The sequence below is a fragment of the Mesoplodon mirus genome (genome assembly GCF_964341445.2).
Source record: "Mesoplodon mirus genome assembly, chromosome: 5".
Classification (NCBI taxonomy): Eukaryota; Metazoa; Chordata; class Mammalia; order Artiodactyla; family Ziphiidae; genus Mesoplodon; species Mesoplodon mirus.
In genome coordinates this window covers 128,553,286-128,569,536 of record NC_138980.1, presented here as the reverse complement: position 1 = coordinate 128,569,536, position 16,251 = coordinate 128,553,286, and the positions used below count along the sequence as shown (strand labels likewise).

At 40.1% G+C, this 16,251-nt stretch overlaps 1 protein-coding gene across 8 annotated transcripts in view; it reads left to right on the top strand.

Annotated features, from left to right (window-relative positions):
- OCLN (occludin) overlaps positions 1-16,251 on the top strand; it is a 47,177-nt gene that overhangs the window by 6,497 nt on the left and 24,429 nt on the right. For 6 of the 8 annotated variants that reach the window (XM_082623501.1, XM_082623497.1, XM_082623500.1 and 3 more), the window contains 3 exons: positions 1,767-1,878; positions 6,260-6,938; positions 10,129-10,290. In XM_082623501.1, coding sequence (XP_082479627.1) covers positions 1,829-1,878; positions 6,260-6,938; positions 10,129-10,290 — 891 coding nt within the window. In that variant the 5' untranslated portion in view covers positions 1,767-1,828. Of the gene's footprint in view, positions 1-1,766; positions 1,879-5,569; positions 5,655-6,259; positions 6,939-10,128; positions 10,291-16,251 lie in introns of those variants that run through there. The other 2 variants (XM_082623502.1, XM_082623503.1) reach the window with 2 other exon arrangements.

Genomic DNA, 16,251 nt, shown 5'->3' with positions numbered 1-16,251 from the left:
CAGTATTTGACATTCAGCTTCAGAAATATTTAATAGTGTTTAGATTCAGTTTTCCTTAATGTTCTTTTTCTGAACATGAATTAGGAAGACAGTTAATCTGGACTTTACTCTTTCATAACACTGTAATATTTTGGCCTAAATTGCTCGTCTGTATGTGTGTTTGGGTGCTGGTTACAGGGCTGTATACACTTAGATTTGTGCATTTTTCTGTATGTTATACTTCAATAAAGCAGTTTTTAGAAATAAAAGAATGAAGAGAAGTTGTCTTTCCTCACTGTGTTTGGAAAATTATTTTCGTTGTGTTGGCATTACTAACATTTAATATATTTCCATCTTTGAGGTTTCACCTAGATACAATATTTTATTCTGAGAAATTTGTAATTGACTATTCTTAAGGATGTGGAGGATAGTTACTGTTGATTTGAAAGAACAAAGTTTAAAAGGTTTGAATTGATTTACTGTTCCAAACCTAGTAATGTATGATTACACAACCCTTATTTGAAAAGGAAAAAATATTAGACACTTTAATATACTCAGTTATAGATCTTTCTCATGTCCTTCCCATCATCCACCCCCAAGCTTCTGGCTCTTTCTTGCTAAGTCTTCCCTGTTATCTCCAAACTGCACTTAATCATGTAGTTCAGCCCTAAATAATGCCTGTTGTAGATGCTGTTTTCTTTGTGTGTGACCTTCGGGAGAACTTGGTCTCATACTTAACTTCCACAGGCTCCTATGGTACAGCGTAGGCATTTAATAAATACTTGTTGATTGAGTGAAATTGCCTCTCAGATGTTCAGGGATTTTTGTTCTGAGGAATCTTAGAAGCAAATTATTCTGCTTTTCTCTTAGTGAAGAGGACTCTTTAATACAGTGTGTGTTTGATGTTTTTCCCTTTTTGAAAATTGTATTCCATTTTGAAGACTTGGAAAAGGAGATAAGGGAAAAATGTCCATAATCGTACTATTTATAGATGCTTTTTGTAACCCTTTATAATGATAAAAGCATACTCTTAAACCAGATTATGCTTTAGTTAACATTGAAGGGCTGGTATATGCTGGACACAGCTATGTATGCACTTCCATATGCATTCTCATTTTATATGAACTTTGAAAAGTAATAGGAGACAGAATAAATGTATTTTAAGAAATTTTATCTTTTTTTTTTTTTTTTTTTTTTTTTTTTTTGTGTGGTACGCGGGCCTCTCACTGTTGTGGCCTCTCCCGTTGCGGAGCACAGGCTCCGGACGCGCAGGCTCAGCGCCCATGGCTCACGGGCCCAGCCGCTCCGCGGCATGTGGGATCTTCGCGGACCGGGGCACGAACCCGTGTCCCCTGCATCGGCAGGCGGACTCTCAACCACTGCGCCACCAGGGAAGCCCAAGAAATTTTATCTTTTATACATCTTTATTTGTGTTCTTTGAAGTGACTATTTTAAAAAATACCACTTTTGCCTATGCTGTAAAAAGCTTTGTGAAATTTTCATTATTGCAACTTTAAATTTCAAGTTTAAACAATATTCATATGCCAGTGATGTGCAGAGCATGATGCTTGGTGCCCTAAGGACTACCAGGCCAAATGAGTCCTACACTCAGTGATTTCTTGTGCTCAAAGAATTAATGGTCCAATGTGTAAAAATGACAGTGGAAAGGACGAGAGAAATAACCATAGAGTGAGAGGTTACTTGAGATTGATATCATTAGTTTTCTTAGTGATGCAAGGAAACTATGAGCTCACTAGTAATGTCATTACCCTACTTATGTTGCTTAGATTGGCTTGGGAGCTACGGGGCATTGCTCATCCTGAAGATCAGGTGACCACCGACATCAGCCATGTCATCCAGGCCTTTTGAAAGTCCACCTCCTTACAGACCTGATGAATTGTAAGTAAATACGTAAGTCTTTTTCTTTTTCTTTGACCGAGCCTTGCAGCTTGTGGGATTTGAGTTCCCTGGCCAGGGATTGAACCCAGGTCCTCAGCAGTGAGAGCATGGAGTCCTAACCACTGGACCACCAGGGAATTCCCCTTTTCTTTTTTTTAAAAGTCTATTACATGTTTAAAAAAAAAAAAGGTGTAGTTGAAACTTTCATCTGTTATGTGTTTGCTATAAAATAAAATAGTAGAATAGAATAGAATAAAATAAAATAAAATAAAATAAAACTGTTATGTGTTTGGTTGATTTGTAAAATCAAATTGAACCAAAGGGTATGTGGTGAAGAGTGAGTTTCCCTCTTACCTATAACTTCCAGGATGACAGTTTTTTTTCTGCAGTGGGAGCTATTATCACTTGATTTTAATGTTTGCTCTAATATAGTCTAGGCTTATATTTGTGTGTATATTTGTTTCTTTTTTGTTTTTTTTGTTTTTGTTTTTTTTTTGCGGTACGCGGGCCTCTCACGTTGTGGAGCACAGGCTCCGGACGCGCAGGCTCAGCGGCCATGGCTCACGGGCCCAGCCGCTCTGCGGCATGTGGGATCCTCCCGGACCGGGGCACAAACCCGTGTCCCCTGCATCGGCAGGCGGACTCTCAACCCGTGCGCCACCAGGGAAGCCCCCTTTTAGTTTTTCACAAGTGGTATGAAGCTTCCATATTAATGCCTTATTTAGATGACTGTTGGCAATAGATTGTCAGTTTTTCAAATAACACCTTTATTGAGATATAATTCGCACACCATACAATTCACCCACTTAGAATGGGCAGTTCATTGGTTTGGGTGTATTCACAGAGTTGTGCAACCATTACCACAATCAATTTTAGAATATTTTCATCATCCCCTTCCCAGAGAACCCCTCTATCCATTAGTGGTCATTCCCTATTTCCCCCCAGTACTAGGCAACCACCAGTCCGCTTTGTTTCTAGATTTGTGCATTCTGGATATTTCATAGAAATGGAATCATACGATGTTTGGTCTCTTGTGACTGACTTCTTTCACTTAACAATAATGTTTTCCACATTGTTAATTTTAAGTGATTCCTTAATTATATTAAAACAAACAAAGTTGAGGGTTCTTGGTGTCTTTAGCCATTTGGAGATTTAACAATGAATTCTTAAGCTTTAACTTTTCTGTCAAACATTGATAGGGGTTTCCTCCTTTAAGTAGTTTGTAGCTTTAACTCCGATAACTGTAGTAAGGGGATGAGCTTCTATTACATAGCCTCCTGACCGATACCTGAATGTGGTAGGGACACAATTGTTTATGGCAATGAGATATGCTGGAGAATATAGTAACTGAGTAGTGCTCCATTAACCTCATACTTATTTTTGTAAACAGTGGTGAAATATACATATAGAAAAGGGCACAGAACATGCATATAAAATGATGAATAAATACAAAGCAAAATAATCATCTCAGTCAAGAAATAGAGCACCTCAATCTTTGCCTGTGTCCTCTCCTTCCTGTGGAAACCACTGTTCTGACATATGGACATCACTTGCTTTTCTCTATTATTTTACCACTTTGTACATCCTGAACAATATGGTTTAGTTTTACTTGTTCTTACACTTTGTATGAACATAATATGCTGTATGTATTCTTTTCTGCTTTCCTTCTTTCAACTTGTAAGATTTATCTACATGAATTTGTAGTTCATTTTTTGCTTCAGAGCAGTGCTAAAGAAATACAGTGCGAGCCATATATGTAGTTTCATGTTTTCTTGTAACCATATTAAAAATAAAAGAAATTAATTTTAATAATATATTTCACTTAACTCAGTATATCCAAAATGTTATCATTTCAACATGTGATTGATATAAACATTGGTTTGTTTACAAGATAGTGTATATTCTTTTTTTAGCAGTCTTTATTTTTTAGAGCAGTTCTAGGTTCACAGCACAATTGAGAGGCACATACAGAGATTTCCTATAGGTCCCCTGCCCACACATGCATAGCTTCCCCATTATCAACATCCCCACCAGAGTGGTGCATTTGTTACAGTTGAGGAACCTACACTGACACATCATTATCACTCAGAGTCCATAGTCAATACTAGGGTTCTCTCTCCTGCTGATGTTACATTCTTCCCTCATACTATGAGCACTTTGTGTTTTACACTTCACAGCACATCTCAGTTGGGACTGGCCGCATTTCAAGTGCTCCATCCATCTGTGCAGCTAGCGGCTGTCATAATAGCACAGCTCCATAGCATTCCATTGTGAGGCTCTATCACAGTTACCCATGGCACTGTAGGCAGGCGTTTGGACTGTTTCCAGCTTGGGGTTATCATAAGCAATGTTTCTGTGAACATTGCACTGTTAATGGGAGTATGAGTGAATCAGTCACTTTGGAAAACAGTTTGACATTGTCTAGTAGAGCTAAAAATTAAAAAAAAAATTTGACCCAGAAATTCTACTCCTGGATATATACCCTAAAAAAAAGTGCCTGTGTGTACCAGGATGTATGTTGGAGACTGTGTCAGAGCTATGCTGTTCATGGCAGCCCCAAATGGAAATAGCCCAAGTATCTAAGTAGAATGTCTTACTGAATTTACTTTCTTGACATTTTCATTGTTCTCTCCAGTTTCTCCATTTCCTTTTCATTCTCATTTATGATACTCAGGTAATTCTAATTCCTATGGTTAGTGGCACCCGGTAGTAAGATGTCTCCTTTGGAGTGAGGAAGGCGGTCTATAGAAATAATGACAAAAACAAAAGGGCTTTAGTTGGTTTAGGAATTGAATTTTGCCTCGTCTGGGCCCACAGTTTTTAGATTCAGTGTGTCCACGCATCAGTGTGTCTGTTACAAGCTGTGTGTTTATCATTAAATTACTGGAGTTTGCAAGGTATTTTTATAAAGGAGATTCTGATCTGATGAGCCATCAGATCTGATTAGCCACCATTCTGATGAGCCCTCATTGGTAATTGATCTACTTTGTAGCTCTTGCTGTAAGTGGCTGTAGTTCATGTAGTGCTTCATTTAATGTCTTACTGCCCTGACAGACTGTACTCTGTGATCGGCCTGGACTGAGGCTGTCCTGTTCACTGTTTTATCCCCAGTACCTTGCACAGAGCCCAGCACGCGTCAGCCTGGCAACTCCAGTAAATAGCCGCCAAATGATAAGTGAATGAATGTGCATTCTTAGGTAAGAGAGAGAGGCTGCCAGGATTTACACGTGACCCAGTGGAGGCCACTGTAAGTGTCAAGTCTGAAGGAATCAGTCTTCAGTCACAAAGGCAAAAGGGCTGATACCACCCTGGGCCCCGTCCCCAGGGATTATGATTTAACTGGTCTGGAGTGCTCCGTCTGGGGATTTTATACATCCCCAGGTGATTCTAATATGCCGCAAAATTTGAGAACCTCTGTTCCGTAGAAACTAAGCAGTCATTCTCAATGTATGGTTTCCAGACCGCAGCATCAGCAGCATCTAGAAACTTGTTCTACCCCAGACCTGCAGACTCAGCAACTCTGGGGATGAGGGCCAACAAACCCTCCAGGTGATTTTGATGCATCATGCACAGATATGTTTACTGTTCAGTGGGTGTCTGAATCAGCTGGGGCTACTGTAATAGAGTACCATAGACTGGGTAGCTTATAAACAACAGAAACTTATTTCTCACAGTCTGGAGGCTGGAAGCCCAAGATATGGTGCCAGCACGGTCCGGTTCTGGTGGAGGCCATCTTCCAGATTGCAGACTTCTTGTATCCTCACATTGTAGAAGGGGTGAGAGTGCTCTCTGGGGCCTCTTTCATAAGGCACTGATGCCATTCATGAGGGCTCCACCCTTATGACCTAATTACTTCCCAGAGACCCCACCTCCTAATACCATCACACTGGGGGTTAGGATTTTTTTAAAAAATTTATTTATTTATTTATTTATTTTTGGCTGCATTGGGTCTTCGTTGCGCGTGGGCTTTCTCTAGTCGTGGCAAGCGGGGGCTACTCTTTGTTGTGGTGTGTGGGCTCTGGGCACGCGGACTCAGTAGTTGTGGCTCGCGGGCTCTAGAGCGCAGGCTCAGTAGTTGTGGCGCACGGGCTTAGTTGCTCCGCGGCATGTGGGATCTTCCTGAACCAGGGCTCGAACCTGTGTCCCCTGCAATGGCAGGCAGATTCTTAACCACTGTGCCACCGGGTAAGTCCGGGGGTCAGGATTTTGATGTTTGAATTTGGTAGGGGTGTGGGGGGATACAGATTGCCCCATTACAGTGGAACAGTACAAATCGTAGTTTTATCTGCCAGTGGTTTGTTCAGATTATTCCAGGTACTTTATTTGTTCTTTCTGCTCACCACTAAAAATTGCTAACTTAAAATTTTCATGTACTTTTCAGCAAACCCAATCATTATGCACCAAGCAATGACGTATATGGTGGAGAGATGCATATTCGACCAATGCTCTCTCAGCCAGCGTATTCTTTCTACCCGGAAGATGAAATTCTCCACTTCTACAAATGGACCTCTCCTCCAGGAGTGATTCGGATTCTGTCTATGCTCATTATCGTGATGTGCATTGCCATTTTTGCCTGTGTTGCCTCCACTCTTGCCTGGGACAGAGGCTATGGAACCTTAATGGGAGGTGGCATGGGCTACCCTTATGGAGGAAGTGGCTTTGGTAGCTACGGAAGTGGATATGGCTATGGTTATGGCTACGGTTATGGCTATGGAGGAGGCTATACAGATCCAAGAGCAGCAAAGGGATTCCTGCTGGCCATGGCTGCCTTTTGTTTCATGGCTGCATTGGTGATATTTGTTACCAGCGTTATAAGAGCTGAAATATCTAGAACAAGAAGATATTATTTGACTGTGATAATAGTGAGTGCTATCCTGGCCATTATGGTGTTTATTGCCACAATTGTCTATATAATGGGAGTCAACCCAACTGCCCAGGCATCTGGGTCTCTCTACAGTTCACAAATATATGCCCTCTGCAACCAGTTTTATACACCTGCAGCTGCTGGAGTTTATGTGGATCAATATTTATATCACTACTGTGTGGTGGATCCCCAGGAGGTAGGGATAGTTTTGTTTTTTTTCTCCCCTCTTTCCTTGGGTCAGAGGCTCTCATCTTGGGATGCTTAATAGATTCACTTTGGGAATGTTTAAAAAAATATTGATGCCACGCCCCACTTCTATTTAAATCAGAAACTGGGAGAAGGGCTGGGTGTCATTATTAAGGTATGATTAACATACCATCCAATTCATCCATTTAAAATACAGTTCAGTATTTTTAGTATATTCACAGAGTTGTGCAACCATCACCACAGTTGATCTTAGAACATTTTCACTACTCCAGAAAAAAAAACCCATCCTCATTAGCGGTCACTCCTCATTTCACTAACCGTCCCCAGATCGAGAAACCACTAATCCTGTTGTATGGTTTTGCCTATTCTGGATATTTCATATAAGCAGACTCATACAATATGTGTTTTTTTATGATTGGCTTCTTTCACTTAGCATTAATGTTTTAAGGTTCATCGGTGTTAGAACATGTACCAGTACTTCATTCCTTGTTATTGCTGAATACCGTTCCATTGTGGGGATATACCACATTTTATTTATTCACCAGTTAACAGACATTTGGGCTATTTCCACCTTGGCTGTTATGAATTTTTGTGTGAAACTTACGTTTTAACGTCTCTTGAGTTCATTATATACCTAGGGGTAGAATTGATGGATCTTACGGAGATTCTGTGTTTAACCTTTTGAGGAACTGTCACATTGTTCTACAAAGAAGTTGCATTGTTGTACATTTACCAGAAATGTATGAGGATTCCAACTTCTCCACATCCCCCAGCATTGTTTTTGTCTGTTTGAGTCTAACCATACTAATGGGTGTGAAGTGGTACCTCATTTTGGTTTTGATTTGCATTTCCTTGATAGCTAATGATATTTACTTGTGCTTATTGGCTATTAGTATATCTTCTTTGGAGAAACGGTTATTCAGAATCTTTGCCCATTTTTTAGTTGGGCTATTTGGATTTTTATTGAGTTGTAAGAAATTTTATATATTTGGATACAAGTCCCTTATAATATGATTTGCAAGTATTTTCTCTCCATTTTGTCCTTCTCTTTTCACTTTCTGGATGATGTTCTTTGCACAGAAGTTTTTTAATTTTGGTGAGGTCTAATTTAATTTTGCTTCATTGCTTTTGCACCCCAAAAGGGTGTCGTATCTAAAAACACTTTGCCTAATTCGAGGTCACAAAGATTTACTCCTATATGTTTTCTTCTAAGAGTTTTATAATTTTAGCTCTTAACAGTTAGGTCCATGATCCATTTTGAGTTAATTTGGGGCATGTTATAAGGAAGGCGTCCAACATTTCTTGCATGTGGATATCCAGTTGTCTTAGTATTATTTGTTGAAAGGACTATTTCTCCATTGAGTTATTTTCATGCCCTGGTCAAAAATGAATTAACCATAAATGTGACGATTTATTTCTAGACTCTCAATTAGTTTCCATTACCTATGTTTCTGTCCTTAGGTCAGTACCACACTTCTTGATTGCTGTAGCTTTGTCATCAATTTTGAAATTGGGAGTGGGGGTCCTCCAACTTTGTTCTTCTTTTTCAAGATTCTTTTGGCTAGATTCTAGGTCTCTTGCATTTTCATATGAATGTTAGGATCAGCTTGTGAATTTCTGCAAAAAAGCCAGCTAGGATTTTGAAGAATTGCGTTGAATTTGTAGATCAATGCAATCCTTCAAAATCCTAGCTGGGAGAAGAATTGTCATCTTTACAATAAGTCTTCTGATCCATGAACATAGGGTGTCTTTTCATTTACTTAGGTCTTCTTTAATTTCTTATAAAAATGTTTTCAAATTTTCACTGTGTAAATCAGTATTTCAAAAAGCTGTCAGGTGGTTCAAATGTGCAGGTGGGGTGGAGAACCCTGCTTTCAGTAACCATGAGTCATCCTAATTAAGAAAATGTTTCTAACTTACTAATCTTTATTCCTTTTTTTTTTTTCTCCTTACACTGACCCAGGAATTTTCATTCTTTTACCAGAATGAGTCACTTTTTGGGGGTTAGACCTTCTCCAATAACTACCATTATTTTGAAGACTGAAATGTAGGTTTCAGAGTTTTGTTGTTGACATTCAGAGTGTCTGTGGTAAATAGGGCTGAGGGCTGGTATTCCTTTCTTAGCATACTGACATCCCTCTTAGTCCTCTGACTACCCAAAACCTGTATTCTTTGAAAAAGGATACCACTGTTACATAGACAGCTGCCAAGAGAGCTTCCTCTTACCCGTTAGCAGACATCCAGGCCAGACCCCTGGTACCTGTCTCAACTCCCAAGTGCCTCCAGGCCGGTGTACCACTTAACATACCTGTCAGACACTAGGAGAACTGTCAGGGGTAGGGTTTCCTTGTCACAGGCTCTTCTAGTAAGCACACAAAAGACACCTAAAACAGAGGAACCTAACAGACTAAATGGATCATTAGCCCATTCTCTCTAATTTATAGCTTGGTTAGAGTGTATCTGCATAATTTATGGTAAGACTGAAATTTACATTAAGTGTAAAAAGTTGTGCCAGGCATGTGTTACGAACAAGGCTATAAGCATGATTGGGTATTTAAAACTACTTTTGACAGCTGGGTGCTTTGTGACCACCTAGAGGGGTGGGATAGGGAGGGTGGGAGGGAGGGAGATGCAAGAGGGAATAGATATGGGGATACATGTATATGTATAACTGATTCACTTTGTTATAAAGCAGAAGCTAACACACCATTGTAAAACAATTATACTCCAATAAGATGTTAAAAAAAATAATAAAATTCCTTCTGAGAATAACATCTTCCAGCCCTTTAGAAGCATACTAGTGATGAGTTAATTTATTGGACATTCTCATCTGTTTATGGAAATATGGCCCCTTGGTGCTCAGGCTTTGGAACTAGTTTTCTATAATTCTAAAACAGGGATTCATGTTCATTCCAAGGATTGAATCAAGGTTGTGTGTGTGTGTGTGTATGTGTATGTGTGAGAATCAAGGTTGGGGTGTGTGTGTGTGTGTGTGTCGCTAGCCTTAGCTGAACTAGCTTGGGCTAGGTTTTATATTTTTAAAATGTAACCATTTGTATCGGTTTTATAGCAGTTAAACAACAGATATTTAGTAGGGCCTTAGGTAGTTGTAGAGTGTGGGTTGGGATAAAGTAAGCAATTAAAAGCTAAATATGTCAATATCTTTAATCTCTTTTTAGGCCGTTGCCATTGTGCTGGGGTTTATGGTTATTGTGGCTTTTGCTTTAATAATTTTCTTTGCTGTGAAAACTCGAAGAAAGATGGACCGGTATGACAAGTCAAATATTTTGTGGGACAAGGAACGTATTTATGATGAGCAGCCCCCCAATGTCGAAGAGTGGGTAAGTGTTTTAAGAAAGTCAGTAAATGTCCAGTTTTTCATTAGACCCCCAGATTTGTCTCTAAATTTAAACTATACTGCTTTGTGAAACTTTATTTGTAGAATTATTGTCTTTGTATATTGCAAAAGTTGTGGCCTCAGGTTTTACTTCGAATGTTAAGAAAGTGGGATGAGTGGACATGGTTTTACTACAGGTAAAAGCCAGATTTCTATTTCTAAGAAGTGGATCTCGGCACTGAGAAGAAATGGCTTTTAAAGAAATCACGAAGGAAATAACGTGGCTTTGGAAAACAAAAACATCTCCTCTCCCCTTCCTTTTTATTATCCTGCTGATTGTTTTGGAAGTAAATACCAGTGCTCAGGATGTTTACTGTCTTTGGTCAAGATTGGCAAGGATGTTTTTGGGGTGGTAGCAGGTGGCAGGTCTTTAAACTTTTTACATGTGGAACAGCCTGGAGAATCACAGGGACTAATTCTGTACTAATATTTACATATGAAATACTTTAGTGAAGGCAGAGAGAGATTAGGGCAATTTTTTTTTTTTTTTTTTGCATATACTGTTAATCCTACCAGTAGGTGGCTTCCTAAATGATGCGATTTGCTGAAGTGCAGAAAGTCCCTCTTACCAAAAATACCTCCCAAATGCATGTTCCTGATAGCTAACCTGTTTTTAGGGATGTTCCAAACTTTGTTTGTTAGGAACACTCTGTTAGGATGTTGTTGAGAGCAGCCTCAGAATCTGCCTTCATAGGTTTCTTTGAGCAGATTGGTTTCTTGCCATGAAGGTTAGTTGAGAACCCTGGACCCTGCTTCCAGGGTAGGTTGGTTTTGGCCCGTGGGCAGAGCCGAGTGGGCTGAGGGTGGGTCCTGCTGGTCAGGTCGGGGGTGAAGATACTGATCATCTTTTTTTTTTTTTTAAATTAATTAATTAATTTATTTTTGCTGTGTTGTGTCTTCGTTTCTATGTGAGGGCTTTCTCTAGTTGTGGCAAGCGGGGGCCACTCTTCATCGCGGTGCGCGGGCCTCTCACTGCTGTGGCCTCTCCCGTTGCGGAGCACAGGCTCCGGACGCGCAGGCTCAGTGGCCATGGCTCACGGGCCCAGCCGCTCCGTGGCATGTGGGATCCTCCCGGACCGGGGCATGAACCCGTGTCCCCTGCATTGGCAGGCGGACTCTCAACCACTGCGCCACCAGGGAAGCCCCAATACTGATCATCTTGAAGGCTCCTAGCTCTAGCATCCTCCATCTGATGTTGGAAGAATTTTGAATGTAGATGAAATTTTTCTAGTTAAGGTACTAAGACGAAGCAGTCAGGAAAAACAGAAGGTATGGTATGTATGTGCCCATGTTCCCGAGCTCTCCTTGAAGCCTGCTTGTTGTTGTTTTCTTCCTCATTCCTCCCCGCCCCCCCACCCCCACCCCGTAAAGTGTTGTGAAGGTGTTGGGGATTGTTTTCTTCTGACCTTTAGCTCCAGGCAAGGCCACCTGTAGAGGGAATAGGACAGTCTATTGTGAACTGTGAAGTCAAGGTTTCACTGAGAGTTTCTGGGTGTGTCAGTTTTCACTGGCTGTTGGATTTGTTTGCTTAAGGTTTTGAGAGCCTAAAAAACTGACTCAAGAGAGACCAGTGCCAGTAATATTAGAGTCCCAGTGAACTTTGGCTTCTCATCTGATTTTACTGTCATGAAAGTTTAAAAAGTTCTGGGTACTTCGGATAATTTGACAAAAGATAGCCGTAATAACTTATGGAGGTGATGATGACAACAAAGCCAGAAAGGCTTAACTTTTAAAGAGGCATTATTTTTTATTTATTTTTTGTGTGGTACGCAGGCCTCTCACTGCTGTGGCCTCTCCCGTTGCGGAGCACAGGCTCCGGACGCACAGGCCCAGCGTCCATGGCTCACGGGCCCAGCCGCTCCGCGGCATGTGGGATCTTCCCTGACCGGGGCACGACCCTGCATCCCCTGCATCTGCAGGCGGACTCTCAACCACTGCGCCACCAGGGAAGCCCAAGAGGCATTATTTTTATAATGCTTCCTCACTGAATACCTGGAAATTTGATAGCCAGCCTGTAGGTTGTTTCACACATCATAGTTTTTCTATAGTAATAAATGTTTTGTCATATGAACCTAAATAATCATCTGTTGAATAGCAGACATAGGATTTTGAGCACACTGATGTTTTATGTGGTACTTAATTACTTGGAAATTCCTCATTTCCTTTTCCCTTGTTCCCCCAACTCAAATGCCTAAGGAAGGCTATTGGAAATAAGCTATTGGGAGGCAGTTTTAGCCACAGGTATTGTGCTTTACCTTCCATTCTCCCTTCACCTGCCCAGGTTTGCTTTGCTGAACTCAATCCCACATTTTCATTCTTGCCTCAATTTACTTCCACAACCAGATGTAGACTGTTCCTCAGGTTTCTCTGCTCTTACGCAGCATTCTGCTAGAATGGATTTCACTCCGATAACATAGCTGCGCAAGTGGAAATGTTTGATGCTGCATCCGAAGTGCCCGGCATTACAGAGTATTGAGTAGAGTATGGGAAAAAAATCTAAAAAAGAGTGGCTATACGTATATGTATAACTGAATCATTTTGCCGTATAGCAGAAAGTAACACAACATTGTAAATCAACTATACTCCAATAAAATAAGTAAATAAAGTGGGGGAATTCCCTGGCAGTCCAGTGGTTAGAACTTGGCACTTTCACTGCCGGGGCCCGGGTTCAATCCCTGGTCGGGGAACTAAGATCCTGCAAGCTGTGTGGCACGGCCAAAAAAATAATAATAAATTTAAAAATTAGAAAATAAAGCAAAATAAAATAAAGTGCCTGGCAGTGGAGTGGATTTGTGTTTTTTTCTTCCTTTTGGTTATTAGAAAGTAATATCGTAAAAATGATCTCCACTTGAAATAATGGAAGAGAATCTAGAATTAATTACTTGTACTAAATGAGAATTAAAATTTGAATTCTAATTGTGGAGAACTAAGACAAGATACTCTCCATACAGCTAATAATGGATTGTTTGGGGGTGCGGGGGTGGTATCTTACTAAACTTACTAAAGGAGCAATTACCTACTAAATTTACTCCTTCCTTACACATTGGGGTAAGTACGTCCTGACATTCATAATTAAATCTTACTGCCTTTCTTGAATTTTTAAAATCTTTAAGATAAGAACCCCCAGAGCAAAGGCACCTCAACAGCTGAGCCTTCAGAGTTTTAAGCAGATTTCAGTCCTTTTGTATTATCTGTGAGAAAATGTGTAATTTTCTAATTTCCTGTCTCTGAATCTCCGGCACAATGGTTTCTCTGCCTTCTTAGGGATTTTTAGGGTTGTTTTTTTTCCCTCCCCTTCTGGATATCTTGTACTTTGTAAAGTAAACAGGCCATGTTTGCACACTGTTTGGATGTTAACCTGGTCCTTTGTAGTCAGTCACTCACTTAAGTTTGTACCAACCTTGTATTTTAAATGTTTAAAGACTCTTAATTAAAGTTGTAGATCTTTATTTTTTCTATTATGTCCTCAAACTCCAGGTTAATTGGTACTTTTTCTGAATTAAAAGAATATGATTATTTTATGGGCCTCCCTGGTGGCGCAGTGGTTGAGAGTCCGCCTGCCGATGCAGGGGATACGGGTTCGTGCCCCGGTCTGGGAGGATCCCATATACCGCGGAGCGGCTGGGCCCGTGAGCCATGGCCGCTGGGCCTGCGCATCCGGAGCCTGTGCTCCGCAACGGGAGAGGCCACAACAGTGAGAGGCCCGCATACCGCAAAAAAAAAAAAAAAAAAAAGAATATGATTATTTTAACTAAATAATTTTGAAAATACTGTGAAGTATAAAGAAAATTCTGCCATCCTGAGTTACCTTTTTGGTGTATTTTCTTTAATCCTTTCCTCCTCTTCCTACTTCTTATTCTAATTCAGAAGTATGATTATAGTCCTTATCAATGTAAAATTCTACCTTTTTTGATTTAACATGATATAGGCTTCTTATCACATTAAATATTTCTCAAAAACAATTTTGATATTGTTAAAAATTTTTACTGAAGTGTAATGTATATCTATACACACACAGTAAAGTACATTAAATGCACTAATTTAATTGTATGGCTTGGTGAAATTTTACACGTATAAGCCCATTTGTAACCAGCCTCTAAATCAAGATATCATACATTCAGTGTCCAAGGTTTCCTTATGCCTTTTAGTCAGTATCCCCTAGGGGTTGGTAACTCCTCTTATTCCTATCACATCAATTAGTTTTGCCTATTCTTAAACTTCACATAAATGGAATTATGTCCTGTGTGCTTTTATGTCCACTCAACATAATGCTATAAGATTCATTTATGTTGTTGCATTGGTTGGTGTGGTACTGTTTTAATTTTTGTATTTTCTGGCAAGATAAAAGCTTTCTAATTACCCCTTTTTAAAAAGCCTATGGCCAGGGCTTCCCTGATGGCGCAGTGGTTAAGAATCCGCCTGCCAATGCAGGAGACATGGGTTCAAGCCCTGGCCCGGGAAGATCCCACATGCCGTGGAGCAGCTAAGCCCGTGCACCACAACTTCTGAGCCTGTGCTCTAGAGCCCGTGAGCCACAACTACTGAGCCCACATGCCACAACTACTGAAGCCCGTGCACCTAGAGCCTGTGCTCTGCAACAAGAGGAGCCACCGCAGTGAGAAGTCTGTGCACTGCAATGAAGAGTAACCCCTGCTCACCGCAACTAGAGAAAGCCCACGTGCAGCAACAAAGACCCAACTCAGCCAAAAATAAATAAATTTTAAAAAATAAATAAGTAAAAAGCCTATGACCAGAATTATAATTTTTTAAAAAAACAGGTTTTCAGGCAGTCTCCCTGCCATCCTTGTGTTTCCATTTGCCCATTTCTGGGTATCTTTCCTCACCCTCTCTCCACACTTGTACGTACTCTTCTTAGTTTCTTATGATTCCAGTGTTCTATTTTGTGAAAATAAAACCAAAGAAAAATACACTTCCTGCTTTTTTATGCAGAAGTTAGTGTACTGATCATACCATTCTGTCTGCACATCCCCTTTTTACTTTGCAGTGTGTCTTGGTGATCTTTCCTTACCACTTCATAGCCTCTTTGTGGTATGGATGTACCGTGGTTTATGTAATCAATCTTTCATTGTTGGATATATTTATTATTTAATATTATAAACAATGATAGGATTTAAAAAAAGAAAACTTTGTATAACTTGTATATATGTCTGTCTATATATATACTCCTATAGGCTAAATTTCGCGAGTATTACTGAATCAAGGGGTATGTATATACATAGGTCTGTAACTTTGGTAGATAGTAAGAAATTGCCCTTCAAAGGAGATGTACCAATTTATACAGCCATCAGTGGTGTGTGAAATTCTGGTTCCACACACCTTTTCTAATAACATTCCATTGTAGAGATGTATTTGACCAATCCCTGTTGTCGCATATTAGTTTTTTTCCAATTTTTGACCAGAATAATTATGTAAAAAGTAATTTTCTTACAGTAAGTATGTGGTACTTTTTTTGGAAATGGAGAAAGTTGATGTTGAAAGTAACTTAGCTGTTATGTAAATGGAAAGCATTTTTAATTTACATGCCTGGGCTCACATAATGTGACAAAGCCAGGACTTGAGCCCTAGTCTAGCATTTCCATGCCAGTGTGCTCTTAGAGAAAGCCTTAGTGATTACATTTTCTCTGTGTCTCTTTTTTTTCCAGATTGGTTTCAGGTACACAGAAATAAATTCTTCCCAATTCTTGGTTCATGACCTTGTCGTCTTTGGTCCATTCATAGCCTTTTGGTATTTATTGATTTTTTTCATAATGAACACCCATCATCCTACCCAAGAATTACAATACGAGGTCTAAGGTACATTACCCCATGTGTTTTTTACTCTCCCATCCACCTGCTTCTGCCTGCTCCCAGAGGTGACCTGTCTCCAGAGTGACTTCCCTACTTT